Raw genomic sequence first — 25,582 nt, 5'->3', positions numbered from 1 at the left:
TATCTAATAAAAGTTGCATACACAACAAATTTATGGCGTTTCATTCAAGCACAGCACAACAGAAACTGATATACTTCTTCCATTCTGCCATTGCTTTTTACTTAATAGACGCAATCAGACTATGAGGTTAATTGCCTAAACTTTGTTCCGTACAACTGTTTTTAAAGGACTGAACTACTATTAAACAAAGACAGGGTGAAGAGCCTCTCTGCTTCCTCTGTGCTTAGGAAAAATTTGTATCCACTTTTGAATACAACAAGCTGACAAAAGGAATGGGTTTGTGCATGAGTGCAACTTTGCAGTGAATGCAGGGTTGTGTCAGTGTATTTGTGACTTGTCAATGTAAGTGGGGATTTGCAGTACTTTTAGAAACATCCTGATACCAAGTACGTAAAAGAAAAAAAACAATGGCTTGGGTGCGAATTTTCGTATTAACTTGAAATGAGGAGCAAGACTATCGCTGGCAAAATTTGGATAACTGAGGTGCTAATGTTGTCACTAGTGTGTTTTAAAAATGCATCAAACAATTTTCAAGTATAAGAAGCTATTTCAGTCATGAACTATTCTGAAACATTATCAGAAAGTACTAATAAAATTCTCTAGTTGAAAGACTTTCATGTGCACTTTTGCCCGAATGAATGCTTAACAGTGTTCTCAACTAATAATGGTTGTAATATTTGTAGAATAATTATTTTCCCAATGAATCAGTCTGACCTACAAGCATGGGAAAAGATGCACCCTGTCCAAATATCCATTATTCTATATTAGCATTCACAGTATTAATTTTCACCCGCTTAAGGGTTAGCAGGCTAACTATCATTGACAATATAAAAGGACAATAACAAGGAAGATGGTTACATCAGAGAATAGCCATACATCAATGGCCTAACAAATGCTATTCAGATTTTGCATGTCTGTACCTGACATTCCATGCAGTGGTGAGGTCCGGGTTCAGCAGCAACAGGGTGCAGGTTATCTCAACTAAAGCTGTGGACACACAATATAATATCTTCTTGAACACTGGCAAATAAATAAAGTATGTCATGGTCAACATCTCATATTTAACATCTATGAACACACTTTAAAGAAGTTTTGTCAGACTTTAATCAAAACAGTCAAAACAGCGTTCATTTAAAGTGAAGGTCCTATAAATCTAACATAAAAACAAGACTGAATAATTTCTTTACCATATTTTTTTGTCCAAAATATGTTAAAGTCATCGGTAGATCTATTTTTAAAGAATAACAAATTAACATGCTATTAGTTTGTCTACAGCCGGGGCACCCAACACGTCGATCCTGATCTACTGGTCAATCGCAAAGGCAATGCGAGTTGATTGCGGAGCCCTTCCTTTCAAAATAAACTGTTCCACGCGTAAAAAAAAATTAAAATAGGCTGTTAGGCTATTATCCATCCGCACTGTACAATTAGGGCACTTGATTGAGATACAGTACAGCCAATCCAAGATCTCGATCCAAATACCGTTCCACCATGACTGACATGATTGAGGTTGGGCTACATGTTTGAATTGAGCCCATTCAGTGCAAGACGCCATCAGAACAAGGCAATGACCAAAAATGTACACAATTGTGTTGTACCATACATGTTCATGCTGTTATGCAAGGTAAACAATACATATTTATAATATTAAGTATACTTGGTGTATGTATATTTGTATAATTAAGTATAACTATCTATAATAATGTAAATATAAATACACATATGATACATATATATAATAAATATGTACCACACACACACACACACACCTATATCTCACTGTTATTGCTGCTATATCATTTTGACTTGGTCATTTTAAGAGTAGCTTGCAAGTCAAAAAAGTGTGGGCATCCATGGTCTCCAGTGTGATGACAAGTAAATAAATTCTGAACTGTGCTTTGAGTGATTACATGAAAGTAGACTAATATGGCTATAATATTTAGGTAGATCATTTTACTCAAAATACTTCTGGTTTTCTTCCCCAAATGTAAAACTTCCATCAAATTTTCATCAAAATCTTGCAACATCTGACGTAATTTAATTTCTTGCTTGATTCAGTTCTTAATGATATCTTGGGTAAAGTCCAACTGATCTCAAGTTAACTTCTTGATGAAGTTTAAACTTAATCCATATTTTTAAAAAAATGTTTTACTTGTTTTTGAATAAATATTTGTTGATGATTTACTTCCCTTTTTTGTTTTCTTCTTTTATTCTTTTGACTGTTAATTTTCAATTAATTTTAGTGCACATAACTATGATATTCTGATGGAATTCTGCAGCATTTCAAAATGCCGCAGAATCTGTATAAAAAAGAGTTAATAATTGGTACGAAAACTGCAACATTTAAGATGTTTCAGGCAAGACAAAAGTTTGTACTAGCCAGTAAGTTATAGACAGTAATGAACTAAGACAGTCAAAGTGAGCATAAAATATTCTGTTAAATGAAAAGCTGGGTATTGATATGACATAAAAATAATAATAATAATAATAATAATAATAATAATAATAATGACAATAATCATCATCAGACCAATTTGACAGTATAAACAACTATTTTACAGTGATACAACACAGTGGCTATGATGTATTTACCTTCCCTGTCCAGCCAAAGTTTCCTCTGGCGGTAGAGCAGCAGCTTATTATGGACGTAAGGCAAGAGGAACTTGACAGACCAGCTCTCAACCCCCAACTTGTTCTCCACCAACACAATTGGGCTGCGGTTGTAACGAGCCTCAGGACATGGTATCACGCCTACCTCATCACTGGAGGGGAAAAAGGTACTGTTAGTTATTATTTTGGTGTATCTCTTCCAAGCATCATGACAACATCAGAAGATATTCAAACTCTATGCTAATGTGTGGGCGGTACCAAACCCACTGTCCTCTGTATGTAAGGTGGTCATTAGGTTTCAAATTATTTGTATCCAATTCAATTTTATGTGGTGCCAAATTAACAACTCAAATTATCTAACGGCAATGTTCATAGAGCAGGGCTAGGCAGTAATCTAATATCATTTAGAAATAGAATAGAAAACCAACAGTTCCCCCATGAGCAAGCACTTGGCAACAGAGGCAAAGAAAAACTCCCTTTTAATAGGTAGAAACCTTGAACAGATCTTGACTAATGGTAGGTGCCTGCCTATTTCCACTAGTTTGGTTAGAGAGTAAAGAGGGGGAGAAAGAAAGAGGTCACAAGGTCATAAAAGGCTGAACTGGTGAGGAGAGTCTGAGGTTAGAATGAAAAAAAAAGAGCCAGAATATGATGAATTTAAGTACAAGAACCTGTTTCAAGGTTTGGAATGCCGTTCAGGAGAGCACACTATCAGGATGGATGAGAAAGTGCAACCAATCATACATCCCTGTAGACGAGATCCATTTGCATCGCAAAAGCCACTCAAAGATGAACTCAACAGAATGGAAAAGCTGAGTGTGATTTTGAAGACTGATGAACCAACAGAATGATAAGTACACTCACTGGGGTTAACGATAAGTCTGTAGAATTCAGAGAATGCCTGACTCTAGAGATCTAACAAAGCAAAAAACAGATCATTTTAAACTGCATACTCATGACAATATCAAAATATGCTGTAAGCTAGAAGCATGCAAAAATTTAATGACAAATGGCAATGAGAAGCTTACGTATACAGTGCAATGAATATGCACAGGTCAAAAAAAAAAGAGTGCCTGAGTATCATTTATGCTTGTGATAAAGTTTTTCTGTTTGTGGCAGGCCAAGTAGTAGGTGTAGGTACTGATTAGGAACCACTTACAGCTTTATTATGGAGTCCACTAAATGACTGTCCTATGAGAATAGAAAGAATGATAAGGCTGCAACGCCACTCAATGCATGTAGCATACACACACCAGGTAAGCTAATGTACACACCTGATGCACTATCAAGATATGCTGACTCCCAAGAGTCAGGAAAAAAACAATTTGGATGAGGATGTGAAGACTTATGTAAGCATGAGCCAGTGCAATGCCGGTGGCAGATCGTGAAATGAGGCTCATTCAGCGACAAACAAGGACAACAGACACAACTGAGACAAGTGATGACAGATGGGTGGCATCATGTGACACATGACTGGTCACCTGAAACAGCTGATTACTGGAACTATAGGTCTGAGCCATAAGAGGTTGGTGACATCACTTACAAAGGATCCAAAATTAAGGAAATATTCCACAGAGCCTGAGAAAAGAAATCCTGAAAAGGGTCCACAAGGGAGAAATCTAAGAATAGAGGTGCAAGAAAAAAAGATCATGTGGAATGATGTAATAATAGTGTCAAAATGCACAACATACAGTAAATATCAAGCTAGCTACCTTGTAGGACTCCTAAACTACCACCAAGCAGCAGAAAGACCAAACTGAAAGTGGGTGCTGACCAATTATTATGTCAGGGGAGGTACTATCATGTGGTTTCAGACTATTATTCTCTGTATCCAAGTCTATGAATTGGTCTACCTGGAAAATTCAAGGTTTGGGTCTACCAGCATGGCATCCTCCCCAGGATCCTGTGGCCGCTCCTCATCTATGCCGTCCCACTCTCCACAGTAGAAACCCAGGAGAGGAAAGTCAGTAGCCACCTCCGGAGATGGCTGGGGTTACCAAAGAGCCTGAGCAGCATTGCTCTCTATGGGCGCAACAACAAACTCCAGCTGCCCTTCAAGTCCCTGGAGGAGGAGTTCAAGGTAGCCAGAGACAGAGAGGTGGTGCTGTACAGGGATTCCAGCGATCTGAAGGTGGCTAATGCTGGAATCCAGGTAAGGACAGGCAGGAAGTGGAAGGCAGAAGAGGCTGTACAAACAGCTGAAGCTAGGCTGCACCATAGGACTCTGGTGGGAGTCGTCACACGGGGCCGAGCTGGCCTAGGTTCCTTCCCAACCCCCCAAATGAACACCAGGGGGAAGGGAGGAGGCGCCTGGTCCAAGAGGAGGTGAGAGCAGCTGTGGAGGAATCAAGATCTTGCAAGGCGGTGGGCATGAGACAGCAGGGAGCCTGGACAAGATAGGAAAATGCGCTTGAGAGGAAAGTTACCTGGACGGAGATCTGGAAAGCTGAGCCCCATCGCATCAAATTTCTTGCCAAGGCAGTGTATGATGTGCTGCCCAGTCCATCGAACCTGCATACTTGGGGCTTAGCGGAGTCGCCAGCATGCCCGTTGTGTTCTAAGAGAGGCACCTTAGAACACGTCCTAAGCTGCTGCACCACAGCATTAGGAGAAGAGCGCTACCGATGGAGGCATGACCAAGTCCTGAGGACCATCGCTGAGGCACAGGCTTGGTTTGGGCAAAGCAGTTCCGCCCTGCCAAGAACTCCATTGGCTTTGTCAGGGCTGGGGAGCAGGCGGCCACAGCTAAAAGAACACCAGCAGGCATCCTGACATCTGCAAGAGACTGGCAGCTGCTAGTGGACCTTGGAAAACAGCTTAAGTTCCCTAGCCATATTGAACCACCACCCTCCATCCTGACAATGTTCTTGTATCAGAGGCCACCAAGCAAGTGATAATACTGGAGTTTAGCGTCCCGTGGGAAGACCGCCTGGAAGAGGCTTTTGAGAGGAAGCTCTCCAAGTACACGGGACTGGTCAGTGAGTGCCAGCAAGCAGCATGGAGGGCAAAATGCCTTCCAGTGGAAGTGGGCTGCAGGGGCTTTGCGGCCCGGTCCTATGCCAGCGCTCTGGGTTGTCTGGGCATTGTCGGGCGGCATAGGAGAAGAGCCATCCGCAATACCACCGAAGCGGCAGAGAGGGCCTCAAGATGGCTGTGGCTCAAGAGAGGAGAGATATGGAGTCATGGTAGCTAGCGTGCCAACTGGACACAAGCCGGGGCCTGATCAGCCCTGGCTGGGTCACCTGGATGAGGGTGTATGATGTTGAAAGACCTGAAACACCCAGGAACATCACTGAGGATGTGTCCAGGTGCATTAGTATATGTATTTACACAGAGAACACCACTATTGCTGATGAGGTAACAACACGTATGAAAGTACAGTGGGCAAAAAAGTATTTAGTCAACCACCAATTGATCAAGTTCTCCCACTTAAAAAGATGATAGAGGCCTGTCATTTTCATCATAGACACTCTTCAACTATGAGAGAAAAATCCAGAATATAACATTGCCTAGTTTTTAAAGAATTTAATGGCAAATTATGGTAGAAAATAAGAATTTGGTCAATAACAAAAGTTCATCTTAATACTTTGGTTGTATATCCTTTGTTGGCAATGGCAGAGGTCAAACATTTTCTGTACATGTTCACAAGGTTTTCACACACTGTTGCTAGTATTTTGGCCCATTTCTCCATGCAGATCTCCTCTAAGGCTGTGATGTTTCGGGGCTGCCACTGGGCAACACAGAATTTCAACTGCCTCCAAAGATTTTCTGTGGGCTTAAGCTCTGGAGACTGGCTAGGCCACTCCAAGACCTTGAAATGCTTCTTACGAAGCCACTGCTTCGTTGCCCAGACGGTGTCTTTGGGATCATTGTCATGCTGAAAGACCCAGCCACGTTTCATCTTCAGTGCCTTTGCTGATGGAAGGAGGCTTTCACTCAAAATCTCACGATACATGGCCCCATTCATTATTTCCTTTACATGGATCAGCCGTCCTGGTCCCTTTGCAGAAAAACCTGCCCCAAAGTATATTTCCACCCCCGTGCTTCACAGAAGGTATGGTGTTATTTGGATACAACTCAGCATTCTTTCTCCTCCAAACACAACAAGTTGAGTTTTTACCAAAAAGTTCTATTTTGGTTTTATCTGACAATAGGACATTCTCCCAATCCTCTTCTGGATCATCCAAATGCTCGCTAGCAAACTTGAAGAGTTGAAGAGTTGGACTTCAAACACACAACATCAAGCCCATATTTTTCTTGCCCAAATGATCAGTTCAAAAATCATTCTGATTTTCACTGGAGTCTGCTGGTATGCCACATGGCATTAGAGTGTGGTATTTTCCCACTATGATTTTACATTAAATCAAACCTACCAATCCGTAAACACTAGCTGAAAACAAAAGATGGAGAGAAAGTGAGAGAATTTAAAGTACAGAACAGACAAAACGGTAATTGTATCATGACAGAGGAACATGAAACCTACCTGAACTACATGTTGGTGAACAGGTGAGGATCAAAGACAACGACAACATATGGACTCAAACACGGACTGTTCTAAGCCAAGTTCAACACGATCGTACACAACTCAGACAAGCAATGGAGGTGTGCAGCAATGCAACCATCATGATCCTCTCAAAGAAAAGAGACATCCAACCATTCATTCCCACATTCACAGATCTGGTCAATTTGCAATCTCCAATTAACCTACTGCATGTTTTAGGACTGTGGTACAAAACTGGAGAACCCAAAGGAAACCCTCTCAGACACAAGGAGAACATGCACACTCCATACAGAAACGCTCCAGAGACCCTTTTGATGTGCCACCTTATTTATTCATTTAGATATTATGTAAGAGATAATTTCAGTTTGATACTTGTGAGAATGTCTGGAAATTCACATGCATAACAATATAGAAAAGAATTATCACAGATCTACTTAAATTGAGGATATGAGGATTATTAAGTCTTACAGCAGTCATAGCTCAGTCTTTTCTTTGTCTTAAGGCTTACAACAATATCAAACGTGTTTGATATTATGCAAGTCTTAGCATTGTGTCAAAAGACTGAATCAACAACCAATAGATGAGCTCTGACAAAGCCAGAATAAGGAAATCAGTGGACAAACAATCACCAGAGCGGTATTGGCGTCTGACTGTATTTGTGTGCAATATGGATGAAAGGGAATGGCGAAGGACGTCCCGATCAGTATGAGGCATCCAGAAAGAGGAGAAGATGACGGAACGGGACAACTTGTATGATGTCAACTCTCCAAAGTATCACAACTGACTGGAGTAGGAAAAGTGAAAATAATGATAAAAATGAATTATATTCAACGCGCCTTATTGATGTTGGACTTACGTAACTTATTTTACCTTTATTTTATATATCTATGTTCATTTTATACATGTTCATCTCCTCTAGGTTGCTATGGTACCCCTTGTATCTTCCAATTACCCCTCAAGGACAAATAAAGTTTCTCTGATTCTGATTATTGGACAGTGAGAACATTGCATGGTGGCAAAAAAAATAGCTGAAAGAATCTAATTATAGTTTTCCATAAGTCTTCAAAATCTTCACAGTCTTTAGATATGATGCTTACAGTTTTTGGTCTAAGACTATGCTAAGACCATGCCAATACCTAAGATCCTAAAAACTAGTCTTAAAGATGTGAACTGGTGTGAGTTTTTACTCAAATCTTAAAATCTTTAGTCTTTAGTCTTAAGGTGTAAGCCCAGCATTAATTATTCAAAAGAGAGAGCTACAGAAGTTTGTCCATGCAAAACTGATAGTATTTCATACGCTGATAAAAATGAACACTTTCATTTCAAAAAAGGGATATGTAATGATATACGCGAATAATGAGCCATGATTCTACAATTGACATGTGATGCATCCTGATCATATTTCCATGATGTTATGTCTATACCTAGCCAGTAAAGTTTTCTGTTAACTGTGACATTACATGGCTATTGTTATTGTTACTACTGATTTGTAATGCTTGAAAATAAAATACAACTTTGCAAAACAATAAATAAACTACATAATTTTAAAGCACAAATCAAAACATAAATGTTGATTTTTTTTTTCGGAAAAAGTTAACAAGCGCTTCGGGATCTGAGGGGAAAATGTCTACTCTTGAGGGTGTATAGTGCAAAGACTAAAGATTCGACATTATGGTTAAATATTAGAGAAATAGCCCCCATGTTGGTCCTCGGATTCCACAAAACATAACTATCATGCATCTCTAAGGGACCTAATGTATTGTGGACACTGGTCTATATCAACAATTTTCTGATATGGGAAAAAAAATAATAAATCAAGCACAAGAGAACTATATTTGGAAACGACAAGATTTAAAATAAGAGGATAACCCAGTTAGTGTTCCTCTAACAAGCACAACCAATAAGCTGATAAAAAAAGCAAACGTCTATTCAAGTATAATGATAACAAGTTAAAACGAAAACATGGAAACCGAGGCAATGAATTGCTAAGCTAACAAAGCCCCTTAAACCGTTTATACGCTGTAGAGGGAGTCCCACTCTGCTTCCTGAAAATCATGTTTACCCCTGTAAGAATCTACATCACGTGAACCTTCCTGGTAATAGTCCGAGCCCGCAAACGCGAACCGGCTCTGACTGTTGTCTGGCCATTGGGCTGAGTGCGGAGGACGCCATCGCCCCGAACTGCCGGTATACAGACAAGCACAACTTACATGTTGGGGTTCTTTTTAAAGGCGTTAGTGATGTCTTTGATGACTCTCTGGACCAGGACGTCCACCTCCTCCTCCGATTCCGCCATTTTCTAGGTTCTAATGGCGTAAGACAGCCTTTTTTCCGACATAACCACGGAAGCCTGGGAGGCCAATTGAGGACTCGAGTTCAACGCTGTCAAAAATCTCCTAAAATTAGAAAGAGGTACATATGCAGGACCTAAACGGATATGTCCCCTAGAAAAAAATGCTTAGAAATCCTCCAAACATCAGCACGAAACTGTCATTAAATATTCAATAATTATTTTTTCCTATATTTAATATTCAAACTGGGTGTACAAGACAGTGGCCAGACCAGCGATACTTCATTGCCTAGAAACAGTAACAATGACGACAAGATAGGAGGCAAAACTAGAGGTTGCAGAGATGAAGATGTTGAGGTTCTCTTTGGGAGTGACCCGGACGGATAAGATAAGGAATGAGTCTATCAGAAGAACAGCACATGTTATATGTTTTGGAGAGAAGGTCAGAGAAGCCAGACTCAGATGGTTCGGTCATGTACAGAGGAGGGATAGAGAATATATTGGTAGACGGATGCTGGAATCGGAGCTGCCAGGCGAGAGATCTCGAGGAAGACCAAAGAGAAGATTTATGGACGTAGTGAGAGAGGATAGGAAGGTAGTCGGTGTAAGAGAGGAGGATACGGAGAATAGGGTTAGATGGGGAAAGTTGATTCGCTGTGGCAACTCCTGAAGGGAAAAGCTGAAAGTAGAAGATATTTAATATTCAAACTGCAGGACAGGGAAGCGGTTAGGATTTTTGCAGTTTGTTAGTAAGCATTGCAGTACAGCACCTCTCTCAAGTGGCTGAGCGGTGAACTGCAGATACTTGATTTTAGAGAAGTGGAAACGTATCAGATTTTTTTTCCAATAAAGCTGAGTCGTTTTAAAAACACAGAAAAGTCAAATCCCGTCACTTCATTCGACCCCTGTCACTGATAGACCAGACCTTACGATTCTACTGTTTCCTGCAGCTTCCTGTCCACAATGCTTCAATTTGAATGTGCATTTTTCTGTTAACATCATACAACTCATTATCATTACTAAATATACATTTTTCGATTTTTTTTTCAATTTTTATCATGTGATCTCAACATTTTGTCTATTTTTTTTCATACAACCATCCCCATTTTTGAAATAAGACAAACCATCTAATGCATATTTATTCTGAATTAATTTTGAAAAATTAATTATTAATTTCAAATGTTGTTTTTTGTTGTTGAAATATTTCCTTCACATTTTTAATTTCCTTTATTTATGCTGACCCTCTCTTGGGTGTATGATGTTGAAAGACCCGAAACACCCAATGATCCCAGGAACATCACTGAGGATGTGTCCAGGTGCATTAGTAGATGTATTTACACAGTGGGCTAAAAGTTGCCCACATTAGTACTAATACTATAGCATTAGTCAGGGAAACACCCGGGTGACGGTAAAAAGTCTGTTTAATGAGCAATGCTGTTGTTGGCCACAGCCACGTCACACAAGGCTGCAATACAACTAACTGTCCCACCTCAATTCCAGGTTAAAAGAAAAACCTCATTGCACCCACAAAATTCCCAGAAACCCCAAAATCACAACAGAAAACAGGCATCAACATAAATCCTACCATTTGTGACTCGCTAAAATACTGTTGTGTTTTAGTTAGGGAAACACCCGGGTGAGGGTAAAACGTCTGTTTAATGAGCAATAGCTGTTGTTGGCCACAGCCACGCTACACGATCCTGCAATATTATTAACTTTTCACACTCAATTCCAGGTAAAAAAAAAAAAAAGAGAGAACTTATTGTACCCCAAACCACACTGCATCATTCCCATCAACCCAAAAATCCCACGAGCAGCAACATAAAAGACCAACATTCGTGACTCACTACAATATATATATTTATTTATCTGTGATTATTTTTAGAAGTAATTGACTGTTAGAATTATTTTATATTAGATGTGGAGTAGGGGGGGCATAGGAAGATACTATAGTTTAAAATAATTCTGATTTAAATACAACAAATGAACATTGAGCAGCCATTGCACAAGACAAGATTTCAAACGTATTCTAATAAGGAGTACTTTACATTAGTAAGTCTTAAATTTAAGGCCTCAGTATGCAGAAGTACTTAAGTGCAAGATGTAAGTATGTCAAGCTAGGAGGATATTCTGAATGCCATTGTATTTATGTTACGTGGTGAATTTTACTGTTTTGAGTAAAATTTTGTTGTCTTTTTTTCCTGATTTTCTGTTTACTCTTTTTAATTGTATTGAGAGGGACATGAAGGGTTTTCAGAAGTTGGCCTACTTTTCATGATTACTATAGGAAGAGGATGCCCTAATTTCTTTTTCAAGAATGGAAACCTTTGTATGTACCATGAGGAAATGATGTGTCATGTGTGTGTTGGCCTACTACTAGCAAAGCATCAAACACAAGCCCCTTCACTCAAAAACTTTCCCAAGTGTATGCTGTAACCTCTAGATTGTGCATTTAAGAATATCTAATTTTTAATGCCAATACTCAGCAATTACTTTCACAATAACTCAAAGCATAGCGATTTCTCATATTGTTTCAGCCACAAGATATTAAAACATCAGCTCAATGAGCATGATTCTGGCATACATTAATTCCTGCTTTGTCTTGCAAGATTACATGAAGTAACCCCCTCAATGTTTGTCCGTCAGAGTTGAAATTTAAACTGCTTAATCAAAATGCAAGTAGAAGGGTTTTGACTGTTTGGCATTAATAACTTTGTGCAGTGCTAGCTCAAAACTCACCATAAACTGAGGCAGCTTTGTTTAATCAGGAAAGAATATACTTTGTCACGACTTTCTCAGGGAATTATGATTGGGATATGACTTTAACAACCGTTCATGGTACGTTTCTAATTTGTTACCCGACAGTCATAATTGCTATAATTGAGCATTGTGTCAGTTCTGAGAGAAAATTTTGTTGTGTTTTCCAGCTCATTTTGAGAGGATAAATTGATGTGGATGGGAATTTTCTATACCATTAGAGAAAGTGGAAAGATGGCTTCGCTGGGCATTTTAGGAAATAGTATAGAACGAGATCTACGAGACAAATGTGGAAAATAGAGGACATTTGATCTGAACTATGACAAGGTTAAAGTGTAAATATGTTTAATCACATGTAAATAATCAAGTAACGAAGAAGTACCTCAAATTTATACTTAGTTAATTTGAGGAAATGTACTTAATTATGTCTCGTAATCTTGTAAGTAAATTTAATCACTTAATTAATTTTTCTCCAAATCTTATATTTGGATCATCGCAATAAATTAGCGGCAAATGTAATTGGGGTAAACAGGTAATTAACAAAATGAAGATGAATAAAAACAGCTCAATAAGTCAATTCAAAGGACATTATTATTTATTACAAAATATATCCCAAGGATTTATCCCAGGTTAATCTGTAGCACTAAACAATTTCACCTATAGTCTATGTGCCTCTCCTATTTCTCAACAGTGCTGGTTAATGTGGGAAAAAAGTAAAAATAGACATCACTATATTGGCAAAGCTACACCTTGAAATGTAATGAAATTGATTACAGGATCTCAGCCCTTTTGTCTCCGTGTATGATCAACATGAATGTAGTCAACTGGCTTAAATATTAGACATCACCAGTAGAGGCATCACTTGAGATTCTTTGGCAGCATTACAAACATCCGTAACCCATGGTTTCATTTTTATTTGAACACTCTTTTGTTTAGGCTTTAAGCCATTGCTATATTTCTGTAAATTAGCATGTTATTCCATCTCATGCTGCTAAACTCTTATTCAGTCCATATTCAACAGCTACCTTCTAAATTTTGTCTCTTTGATGCTCTGTTTTTCAGTTTGAATACAATATTCAGATTTAATGTCAACAGCAGAAATGTAAGTAACCACAAAAAAGATATATAGAAAATCAATGTATCTTTGCAGAAGCATATTATTGGTTTCAGTGGGTTCCTAAAGAATCCCCAGCATTATGAGTCTTTGTGGATGAAGCTGGTTTCCAGTGATAGCTCATTCTTTCTTAATCTTTTTGAGTTTTCATGGGTTTTGCTGAGTTGGACTGTGGGTCTCGGGAATCCTCCTGTGTGTAGGGTCCTTGGGCCTCTCGAAGTTTTCCTTAGATCTGCAGATGGAACACAGTCATTTGAATAAATTGATTACATTCCATAATACTCAATAAATTAATCATGCTGGTGTTTGTGGTTTGTTATTAAGTTTACTGAGAGTAGAGCCACCATCTACTGAATTAACTCTGCAGCATTTTGTTGACTTTAGTGATCCAGCAAACTAAAAATGGGTGCTTAACTAACAGCGTCACACCTTTTGATAATTCCTCACTTGATTCAAATTTCCATTCACATCAAACAACTGTTGATAAGCATCAATTTCTATTTCAAAGAATTAAAGATAATGCATGTTTATGTTTTTGTGTCTATCTAAAGCCATAGTGAGGGCAGGGAGAAAATGGAGGAAAATGTAAATTGATGGAGGTACAGTATGCTCTGGGAAGGAGAGGAAAGAAAGTTTCGCTGCAGCAAGACAGTATACATGCCTGTGTTGAGAGGGACCCAAATAGAATGGGGAGCCTACAAGCAGTACAGATTAAGAAGGTGGAGAATTTTAATTACTTATGGTCAACAGTCCAAAGCAAGTGTGGAGAAAAGTGGTAGAATAAAGCATGTGCAAAGCAAATTGGGTCAGGCAGAGAAAAGTGTCAGAGGTAATGTCTGGTAAAAGAGTATGAACAAAAATTAAAGGAAAGGGGCGCAAGATGGTGATGAGACCATCAATGCTGTATGGTTTAGAAAGTGATACTGAATAAAAAATGTATGAAAATGTTGATGTTCTCCTTGGGAGTGACAAGGATGGCTAGGATAAGGAAATTAGTCTTATCAGAGGGATAGCATTTGCGAGATATTTTAAGATGAAGTTGAAGAGGCAATATTGAGATAGTTTGGACATGTACAGAGGAGGGCTGGTGAATATGTTGGTAGAAGGATGCTGAGATTAAAACTGCAAGGCAGGAGGCCTTAAAGATGACAGAAGAGGATATTTATGGATAGAGTGAAAGAGGACGTGAAGTTAGTTGGCGTGAGTGAAGAGAATGCCTAAGATGGGGGAGATTGTGGCATATATCATTGTGGTGTTACCCCTGAAGGGAATTACCAAAAGGAAAAGAGGGTATCTAGCCAAACTTGAGTATTGTTGAGTATTGTTAACTTAGTACTAGGAGCTTGAACTAAAGAGGTGGTAGAGCATTAAGAGCAGGTGTAGTTTAATCAGCAATGGACATGGTTTTCCCTTTGGTTATATTTAATGGATTCATCAGAGGCTGCCGTTTATTTGACTGTAATATTCTACAAACAAATTTCTCTTTTGATGCTTCATAACTTCTTGATGTTTTTCGGGAGATTCCTTCTTTCTGTTTGATATTTCTTGCTAATTATATGGATTTCTAATTTTTCATAATGTCCTGCAAATTACAGACTACGTAGTAAAAATGAAATAATTTTCAGTCAATTTCAGGCTGACTTTCTGATAATTTCTTGACAATCTTTGGAGGACTTCAATCGTTTTTACGTAAAAGCTTTTCATTGCTGAGTTTTAGAGAATGTATTTAGTAACATTGGCTATTTTAACAAGATAACTGAATTGTTTGTATGTAAAATTGTGGTTCCCTTTATGATATTTAAAAAAATGTACAATACAGTATTTAAATGGTATTTTATTGCGATCAAATTGAGTTCTGCAAACCTATTGTGTGTCATGTGACTCTTCACAAGGTGTCCAGCTGCCAGAGCAGCCATCAGTGAAAGCTCTCCAGCTAACACTGTGGCACACACTACCCGAGCCAGCTGGCGTGCATTCTCCCCTGGACTCTCCTGACTGGCCCCCTGCACACCCAGCATCTGCATAAAAACATAAATAAGCACATGTGTGCATACATGCACACAAACATACTAAATTATGACATGTTAAAGTTTTTGAAATCCAACTATAAAACTTTTCTAAACTCCTTAAACTCTTAACATCAAACGGTATCTAGGAATTATCCTCCTAATATGTTAAACGGCAAAATAAACCCTCATCCTTAATGAAATTTTTGCTATCAAAGTTTCCGTATTTTTCAAAATAAGTCGCAATTTTTTTAATAGTTTGGCCGGGGGTGTGGTATACTCTGGAGCGACTTATGTGTGAAATTATTCAGCTCTCTTGCTCTAATGTGTGTCTGTCTGTTTCTGCGTGTGTGTCTTTAATAAATCAGCGATCGTCACACACACACACACACACACACACACACACACACACACACACCACACACCTACACCCACCCACACACACACCACACACCCACACCCACCCACCCACACACATACACACACACACACACACAAACACAAAGTTGCATGTTCACACCCATGTAGTTGCCAAGGACATGAATATAAATGACTTTGCAGGAGGACCTTCCATGTGTTACCGCTTCATGCAACGCAATTGCCACTGCATCAGATCAAGGACACCGTCCCGTCGGGATTCAGGCTGGAATAATTGGAACTGCAACTGACGGTGACTGATTTAAGAATTGTACCGGCAGTAGAGGAAGCAGCGCATTGTTTACCTACAGAGTTGGCGAAGTTGTTCAGAAGTGACACCAAAGAAGAAGATTTTGTTGGATTTAGTGATTAAGTGATTAATTAACTGATTATTTGGTTGTAGCATGTGCTATATGCTGTAGTTATTTGAATGACTCTTACTGTAATATGTTACGTTAAAATAACCTACCAGGCACGTTCTCAGTTCGTTGTTTATGCGTCATATAGGCTATACTAGGCTATACTTATTCAACCTGTTGTTCTCTATTCTATTTTTATTTTAAATTGCCTTTCAAGATGAATGTCTATTCTTTGTGTTGGACTTAATCTAATAAATTTCCCCCAAAAATGCAACTTATACCCCAGTGCGACATGTATATTTTTTTTTTCCTTCTTTATAATGCAATTTTGTCTGGTGAGACTATTAATCTGGAGCAAAGTATAATCCCAAAAATACGGTAATACTTCAATGGCATTTTATTCATATTTTTCCCTGCAAAACAAACCCCTCTATGAAATTATTGTTATAAACAGACCCTTAAAACACACTTTTATAATTTTAACTTTATTTATCCTTTTACATTACAACTTTTTTACCTTCAATTTCTTATAATTTCAATTCAGTATCTATTCCCTTTTAATGTTTAATTTTATCTTGCCTTGGTTTTATTTCTGCATTGCAACATTATCATACCTAAATGTTCTTCCATGACAGGATAAGGTATAACTAAAACTTGAGTTGTATTCCTAGTATGCAGAAACATACTTGGCCATTAAAATGTCTTCTGATTTACATTTGCAAAAAAAATATACCTGAAGACAGGCTTGCTGAGGGGGCAGGTGGGTTCCCCCTCCTACTGTGCCCAGCTCTATGGAAGGCATTGTGCAGCTGATATATAGGTCTTCCCCCGTTGGCCCAGATGACTCCATTAGGGTGATGCAGTTGCTGCTACCCACTGACTGGGCAGGATCCTGTAGAAAAGAAACACACTTGTGACTAACAGACATATAAAACTAACAGGTGTATATACTGCCTCCATGAGTTATTACCTGTCCACAGGCAATGTAGATGGCTGCAACCAGGTTAGCAGCATGTGCATTAAATCCCCCAATGCTCCCTGCCATTGCTGAGCCCACAAGGTTCTTATTGATGTTCACTTCCACCAAAGCTGCTGCTGAGGTCTTCAAAACCTGCCAGATGTCAACTGTAAGTTTCCTATTGATGGGTCATGGCTGATCAATGAATTTAACTGATACAAAAATATCTCAAGCTTATTAGCTTGTAAATCTGGAGCTGGAGTGCAGGAATATTCATTGCATAGCTTTGGGGCCACATGAGGCTCGTCGAGCTGTAATTGGTACCTCTCATGGTGTCCACCCCGAGGATATGGGGCGAAGCAGGCCCAGCTAATGCGGCCCTCCTTATACACCCCACGCCCACAGCTCCCATAGCATTGACAACTGATGAATCTGACGTTGCCGTGGGGACTGTGGTTGAACAGCAGGTGGCGAATGCCTGGCAGCCCCTCTGAGCCTTCAGCCATAAATTGTAGGACACTGATTGCAAATACAGCATGTTCAACGGGGAGCTGTTGGCCCTGCATCTGGCGACATGCCACTTCTGCTATCCTCTGGAGGGCCGCTCCTTCACGGGGTATGTGGACCACAAGCCGTTGACTTTCAACATATCAAAAGTGGATGAGCTCTGGTCTGTCTGCCAGCAGTGACACCTTGCGAACGTTTCTGAGTTCACCACAGACATTAGGCATGTAGCTAGGAAGGCCAACCCAGTAGCAGATTGCCTGTGCGTTCTTGTGGTTTCTGTGCATGTTGGGATTGATTTAGTGGCTATGGCCGCCGACTAGCTTGGTGACGCGGACGTTCCTACCCTGAAGTCGTCACACACTGGCCTTGAGCTGGAGGATGAGGATGTGCGGGACAGTGGCCCCGTCCTTCTCTGTGACTCTCCACCGGCCGGCCCCGCCCATTGGTTTTCGACTATGCACTTGCTATTACACCCATTGGGTCCAGGCATCAGTGAAACTTCAGTGTGTGCCAAGTTTGTTTGGCCTGGCATTTGTAGGGAGGTCAAGGATAGGGCAGCCACTTGTGGGGCATGCAAGTGCGCCAAGGTTCACCGTCATGTTTCGACCACGTCCATGTCGACCTGGTGGAGCCCCCTACCACCTTTCCAGGGCTTTACACACCTGCTAAGGGCTGGGGGGCATGGTTTTGATGGGTACATATGGGCAATTCTGGATGTTCAAGGTTATTTTTGTTTGTTGGTGTTTCTGTATTAAAGTCTTGAACTCCTCCATGTTTCCGCCATCGTTTCCTTGATGAAACACCACATTGATTCTAAAAAACGTGGTCCCTGGCTCATTGTTTACTACACGCCAAACTTGACCACAGTATACACTACCAAGTTACGATGGCATTACATGGATCGTGATCATTTAAAAACAAAACAACGTAGAAAGCTGTTTTTGTGGGAGGACCAAATCATATGTAGAAATGAATATGAGGGTGACTTGATATATTGTTTTAAAACTGGCGTTCCCCTTGACCTTGCTTTGCAAGCTTTTGGTGTATGCAGTCATTTGCACTGAGGATTGTGATGATAACTACATTGGAAAGATCAAACAACCTCTGTACAAATGGATGGCCCAACACAGGAGAGCCACCTCACTTTAGGACAAGACTCCATTGCCCACCTACACCTGAAAGACAAGGGCCATACTTTTGAAGACAGCATTGTCCATATTCTGGCCAGAAAAGACAGGCGGTTCAAGAGAGGAGTCAAAGAAGCCATATTTGTCAAAACAGAAAAAATATCTCTGAATATAAGAGGAGGGCCTCAGACACAAGCTTTTACAAACAAATAACGCCATACTGGGATCAATACCAAAACAGATTTGCACACATGGACCAGCCCATCTGCACCCTACAGACAAGGAAAGATTCACCACCAGAACCAGTCCCCAGTAACTTCCACATGAGCATCTCATCATGCGATCCACCAGGTTTCACTCCTTTGTCTAGCTTTCCCTTTAGGCATTCAAGTCCAGGTAATCCCAAAAAAGTTGCTCCTTTGTCCCCAATGAATGACAGCCCCATTCCCCATGACCTAGATGACTGAGAACCTTCACAGGAGGTTTTTAAATGTACTTCCTGTGAGACCGATACCATATTAAGGTTGATTTAAGGTACTGTATATTTAAGATTAGCATTAAAATATTAATACACGTAATTCTTGTTTTTTGGTTGATTTGTAATGCTTTATGGCAGAGGTATCTGCATTTTTTTGGCTTGCTAGCTACTTCTAAAATGACCAAGTCAAAATTATCTACAACAATAAAAATGCAAACTATATATACTTATATACACTTATATACACACACACACACACACACACACACACACACACACCAAGTAGACACCAAGTAGGCTTTATATATAAATATATATTATACAATAACAATAATAATAATATATATTATATATATTGTTCACCTTATGTTACAGCACATGACCACCACCAACAGGCCGTATGGCACAATATACAGTAATACTGTTCACTTTTGGCCATCATCATGCTCTGATGACATCTTGCACAGAATGGAATCAGCCAACCTGCCAATGTGAGATTCATTTGAAATTGGCCCCTGTTCCATTTTGTCTGATTTCTGATGGCTCCACCTTACTAAGTCAATTCTAATCACTTATCTCATATGTTCAGGTTGTGTTTAAGCAGTGCTCCAGAACTACCAAACAACAATCAATCAATCAAGAAATGTCTGACAAAGCACTGACCAACACTGGAGTTATTTTTGGAAACGAAAGATGACTAATTATATAAATGTGTTTGGTGAACTCATGAACATGTTTATTAGCAGCAGGGATGTATGTCTGAATGTTTCAAAATTGTGTCCACAGCACTGTTTCGTCATTTACAGTTGTCAACAGTAGGAGATAAGAAAAAAATAGAGAAATGAAAAAAATTTTAAAAATCATAGCTCGGCTGGACTGATGTTTTTTGATCATTTCCAAGTTATTTTAAATCATAACTGATATAATAATAATAATAATAATAATAATAATAATAATAATAATAATAATAACAATAATAATAATACATACTCTTTAAATATCAGATTCAAAAAAGTGGAGGAATCTGATTTTGAAAGGAAAATAATGAATAGGGTTTCCTGTTTGAGATGCTTTATGTAGCCTCCCAAGTGGCTAATCCAAGACAAATACAACCTTAAAGTTAGTCAGTCCAAGGTCTGCCTACCTCTCTGACAACTTTAGCAGGGATGGTGGCCTCACATACAGCTGACTTGCCACGGCCCTCAATCCAGTTGATGGCAGCAGGTTTCTTGTCAGTGCAGTAGTTTCCACTAACAGCTACCAACACTACTTCTGGGAATTTTTGCTGCAGTTTTCTAAGAGCCTGTTCTGTCCCCTGCAGACAATAATCACAAAATGCAGGACACACACATTTCCCACTTTTATGTCATGCTCCATTGCCTATGGAAACAGGTTTGTAGTTGACATAATGATGTATTCTAAAATGGGCCAAACAAGACTGAAGCATGTAGTTGAATTAACAATTGATTTAATTGTCCGTAAATCAAATGAAATGACCTTACATACAGAAGTTAATGTAAGGTAATGTAATATTACTGCGCAACGCCACCCCCAAAAATGGGGGCAGCGCAGGAGGTAGAGCAATCGTCTTTGGAAACCGAACATTCCTGGTGCAATTCACAGCTACTTCTAGTGTGTTGAAGTGTTGTTGAGCAAGACACTGAACCCCAAACTGCTCCCCTAGCGCTACCATCCTACTGCTCATGGTTTATCAATGAAAGGTTAATTGCAGCGAAAAAATTTCCCCACAGGAATTAATAAACTATTATTAATCCAAACTAGATATTTACCAGGACGGCCTTTAATTGTTCAGGTATGCAGAACACAGAAAGTAGATGAAAAAGATTGAATGGAATATAACACTAGATTTAATGAATTCAACTCATCGCTTCTAACAACACTAAACTCAACAGAGCAGTGGGAGTCTACCCTGTGTTGGTTTGAGAACAGGCAGCAGTTAGGCACTTTGCTTGAGGCAAATTCGGCTGTGAATGTTGATGAGATCATGTAAATATTCAAGCACTTGACAACTTAAACAATTTAATTCAAGATATGAGAACTCGCTAAAAGTACCTATGATCATCTAATCCTCAAAGACATTATAGCAGCATTACCTTAGAGATCATATTCATCCCCATGGCATCTCCTGTCGTTGACTGAAAGCGTATGTAGAGGATCCTTCCAGCCTGGCCAACCAGCAGCTTCTGGAGCCGAGCGAACCTACCAACATAAGCCAAAATATGACTCCATCACATTAGACCAGTCCTTCTCGAATAGTGGGGCGATGCCGGGGGGATGTAATTGCACAATAAAGTGTAATTGCACATCCACAACAGTAATTAACAGTAGCGCTCTCATTGTCAGAGTGCGCAGGGAGTATTAGCTCTATGGTGTAGGGTTTTTTTTGCACCTAGCAGGCGATATGAAGTGCAGTAAACAAACCCTCAAGAGACAACTTGAAAACACTTTTGACAGGGATGAAAGAAAAGCGGAGAGAGACGAAGATAATGAGACAAAAGAAAGTCACCCGAAAGCTAAGACGAGGAAATATGACGAAGCATATGTAGCGCTTGGCTTCACTGTGACTACAGAGGGAGAAGAGGAGAGACCAGTGTGTTTACTGTGTCTGATAGGGACTAAAAACAATTTTGATAAAGTTATTCTTTGTTGTAAGTTGAACTATATTTCTTTCTTTTTTTTTTCTTTAATGTTATATAATATAACATATTATGATATAATGTTATGCAGAGGTGTACTTATAACAATTTTATAGACAAATTATATTATTTATAGTCACGGCGGATAGTGGGGGGGGGGCGCAAATTGTTTTCTTCTTGCTAGGGGTGGGCGTAACAGAAAATAATTGAGAAGCACTGCATTAGACACACAAATATGCAGTATATGTTATAAAACATATGGGATTACCTGCTAGTGTTGTCAAACGCTTCTTTGATAACCTTGAAACCATCCGTGCTCTCAAGCCAAACTTTGACCTCAGCAGCCTGACAGGCAGAGGGTAGTCTCACCACAGGTCCACGAGTCATGCCATCAGCAAGGATACGACTGCTGGCTCCACCTCCAAGCTATAGCACCAGGGAGAAGAGAATAGGTTTATAAAAAAAAATTCAGGATACAGAAAGGGATAAAGGTCCAAAGTTTCCCTTTGTTCTGTACAGCTTTACATTCATGCTCAATAATTATCAACTCACTATTAACAAATTACAATGCAAATATTCAGTAAGCCATATCACTAAAGCCGTATTAAGTCCATTAAGAGGTCATGAGAATAGGAGTGTGTCAGCAGAGAAATGTGTCCTCAACCAAAATAATACTATGTGCACAGGCAGCTCAGGATGGAGAAATACAGTTAACAGAGCGTGCACTGCACATCAGATACTATCATACTTGACCACATTAGAGGGCCTCATATAAAGAACATGATTGTAGAGAAATGGATAACAATGCCACAGATGATAAACAAAAATATGTAGGTACTAAAAGAGTTCTTTAGATAGAGGAGGTGTGTGTGCTATGAACATGATGACTTTTGAGTTGCAGCCCCTGCTCTGAGGAACCCAAAAGACATCAGGAGTCAGAAAACAACAGGTCAATCTGCAGGAGCTACATCCTGGGAAAAAAAACACAACTGTCAACGACCAATGAGAAGAAGACACCTACAACTGCACACTTGATTCTTTGTATTATAAAATAACTGCATCAGGGAAACAGCCAGTCAGACTTTGCAGACTGACACACTTTGTTGCTTGTCAGGAAATAGAAGATCGGACCCCGAGCTCTGTATACTTAATTTTGACTGCTGAATTAAATACTGATTGAAGCCTAAATATCTTCTCCTATTGCTTCTTCAACGAATATGCAGGATCCCCCCACACATATTGTTGTTTTACAATACAAATTTGATTCAGTTGGTATGAAAATATTCCAAAGGCTTGATAAAAGATGCTATATTGAATAGCCAAAAGTTATCTGGACTATTTTTTCCCAAACTATTCTACAGTTTTCCAAAAAGTCATTAGTCATTGCGTATTGCATCTCCACTTACTCTTGGTTTTACACATGATAACAATAACACATATAGCCAATACAATTCAACACCAATAAACCTTTATCTTTGTCAAAAGCCCAAATTAGTGTCTCAAGTCCATTTAAAAAAACTAAATATCTGTATTTTTGATCAGGTGCCTCCGCAAGCAGGCCTTGGTTAAATTAGATTTAAAGAAAACATGACACTTAAGCAGAAGATTGCACGAACAAAGGAAACTAGTTGCAGCCCTATGCCATAGCTCCAATGAATCAGCAAACTGTCTTTCCCACAGATATTGCTGGAATAAAACCAAAAGTTACCTGATAAACCAAATACATATCATACATAATACATAATGCATCCAGGTCATACTGCATTATTGTCGAAATCTTCTTGTCTTGGCAACTGGACTTGCATTTCTTCACTTGAAAACGTTTCACAACTCATCTGAGGGGCTTCTTAAATTCTAAAAACTTATGGGGAGTTTCAGAATATAAATGCCAGGTTTTTAAGCGGGTCTCGGTTATCGTGGCTTGTAATGTATCGTATTTTTTGGACTATAAGTCGCACTTTTTTTCATGGTTTGGGCTGGTCCTGCGACTTATAATCAAGTACGACTTATATATTAAAATATCTACAGTAATTTCAAATGTTCGTTATTTTCATACTAACAACCACGAGAGTACGCTCTTGGCTTGAGTGCAAGTATCTGCTACTCCTATGACTCCTGTACCACGGCTATTTTAAATTGAAACATCAACATATAAAGACAACTGAGAAAGACTGAGCACAAATGCCCACAAAAGGAAAATGCTATTCTGTAAATTACAAGCTGCAAGTAGAGAAATATGCTGCCGAAAAGACTAATTGAGCAGCAGAAAGAAAATTTGGAGTGAGCGAGAAACAAGTAAGGGACTGGCCAAAAGGAGAGAATACTTTAACTGCAATGAAGAAAGCAAACAAAAAGATAATCCTGAGCTAAAAGCTAGAGGAACAAGTTCCCAAAGGGTGCTTGAACAACGTGCTGCCGGGAGACACTTGTCAATGGTGCAGTTACGTCTCCACACTCGGATAGTCGTCAAGGCGACGAATGTAAATGACTTTGCGGGAGGACCTTGTTGGTGTTACCGCTTCATGCTACAAAACCACTTCTCTATCAGAGCATAGACAACCATGTCCCAAAAACAGCCAAGCAGAAGAAGTGGCGCACCGGAGTTGGCCGAGTTGCTTAGAAGTGACTCCGAAGGTGAAAAATTCAACAGATTTTGTGATTTGGAGTGAGAACGAGAGTTTGGTAAACTTTTGTGATTTGTTGTTTATGCTATAGTTATCTGAATAGCTGTTGATATGTTACATTAACATACCAGATACCAGTGCGACTACTATATGTTTTTGACTTCTTCATTATGCATTTTTTGGCTGGTGCAACTTATACTCCGGTGCGACTTATAGTCTGGAAAATACAGTAAATAGAGGAGTTGCTAGATGTGATGGGGGTGTAATCCATAGGAGCAAAAGAGCAATGTAGTGGGATGACCTGGATTGAATTATTAATAGGTAAAGCTAAACAAAGGAGTGAAACCTGTTGGATCACATGAATTGAGAGTCATGTGGATGTTATCGTGGGCCGGTTGTGGTGGTGGGTCTTTCCTGGTTGTTTGGTAGGTGCAAATGGGCCTGGTCCGTCTGTTAAAATCTTTCTTGGAATTGATCCGGGTGTGCCCTTGTATGTTTGTGACAGGTTGTGTCTCAACTGGTCAGAGATGTTTTTTTCTGTTTTGGCAAATATGGCTTCTTTGACTCCTATCTTGAACATTCTGTCTTCTCTGGCAAGAATACAGGCATTGCTGTCTTGAAACAAATGATTCTAGTCCATCAGGGGTAGGTGGACCACAGACTCCTGTCCTGAAGTGGTGGCTCTCCTGTGTTGGGCCATCCATTTGTGCAGATGTTGTTTAGTCTTTCCTATGAAGACGTCATTACAATTGACAAAAATGACAGTATACACCAAAAGCTAGCAAGCAAGGTCAAGGGGAACGCCAGTTTTAAAACAATATATCAAGTCACCCGCACTTTCATTTCTACATATAATTTGGTCATCCCACAGAAAAGGCTTTCCATGTTATCGAGCAATGTCTTGCCCTGTGCATGTCAAGTTGGCATACACCACAATCTTGCATTGAGAATGAGTTTTTGTCTAAGATTGTTGTGGGGTTTGAAATGTACCAGTATATGGTGTATGTTGAACACCCTTCGGAGTTTCACTGAAACACCAGCAACATATGGTGTGACGATGAACATTGTCATATTGTATGACGCTACAATGTCCGTAATCTGGCCAGAGAAGACAGATGATTCAAGAGATGAGTAAAAGAAACCATCTTTGTCAAAACAGAAAAAAACATCTCTGAAC

At 39.5% G+C, this 25,582-nt stretch overlaps 2 protein-coding genes across 5 annotated transcripts in view; both read right to left on the bottom strand.

Moving 5' to 3' along the window:
* ptar1 (protein prenyltransferase alpha subunit repeat containing 1) overlaps positions 1-9,407 on the bottom strand; it is a 30,029-nt gene extending 20,622 nt beyond the window's left edge. For all 3 annotated transcript variants that reach the window (XM_086173407.1, XM_086173408.1, XM_086173409.1), the window contains exons 1-3: positions 9,322-9,407; positions 2,593-2,762; positions 921-987 (exon numbers count right to left, since the gene is read on the bottom strand). In XM_086173407.1, coding sequence (XP_086029533.1) covers positions 921-987; positions 2,593-2,762; positions 9,322-9,407 — 323 coding nt within the window. The remainder of the gene's footprint in view (positions 1-920; positions 988-2,592; positions 2,763-9,321) is intronic.
* Positions 9,408-11,065: 1,658 nt separating this feature from the next.
* LOC147218713 (3-hydroxy-3-methylglutaryl-coenzyme A reductase-like) overlaps positions 11,066-25,582 on the bottom strand; it is a 30,827-nt gene continuing 16,310 nt past the window's right edge. The window contains exons 14-20 of one of the 2 annotated variants that reach the window (XM_086173405.1): positions 22,050-22,207; positions 21,239-21,344; positions 20,269-20,439; positions 17,025-17,165; positions 16,788-16,946; positions 15,136-15,290; positions 11,066-13,504 (exon numbers count right to left, since the gene is read on the bottom strand). In XM_086173405.1, coding sequence (XP_086029531.1) covers positions 13,420-13,504; positions 15,136-15,290; positions 16,788-16,946; positions 17,025-17,165; positions 20,269-20,439; positions 21,239-21,344; positions 22,050-22,207 — 975 coding nt within the window. In that variant the 3' untranslated portion in view covers positions 11,066-13,419. The remainder of the gene's footprint in view (positions 13,505-15,135; positions 15,291-16,787; positions 16,947-17,024; positions 17,166-20,268; positions 20,440-21,238; positions 21,345-22,049; positions 22,208-25,582) is intronic. The other variant, XM_086173406.1, reaches the window with a different exon arrangement.

The sequence above is a fragment of the Fistularia commersonii genome, chromosome 26 (genome assembly GCF_037954325.1).
Source record: "Fistularia commersonii isolate RoL2024-O1a breed Wild chromosome 26, RoL_Fcom_v1.0, whole genome shotgun sequence".
NCBI classification, from domain to species: Eukaryota; Metazoa; Chordata; class Actinopteri; order Syngnathiformes; family Fistulariidae; genus Fistularia; species Fistularia commersonii.
The sequence above is the reverse complement of the archived record's forward strand: the minus strand, read 5'-3'. Positions and strand labels throughout refer to the sequence as shown.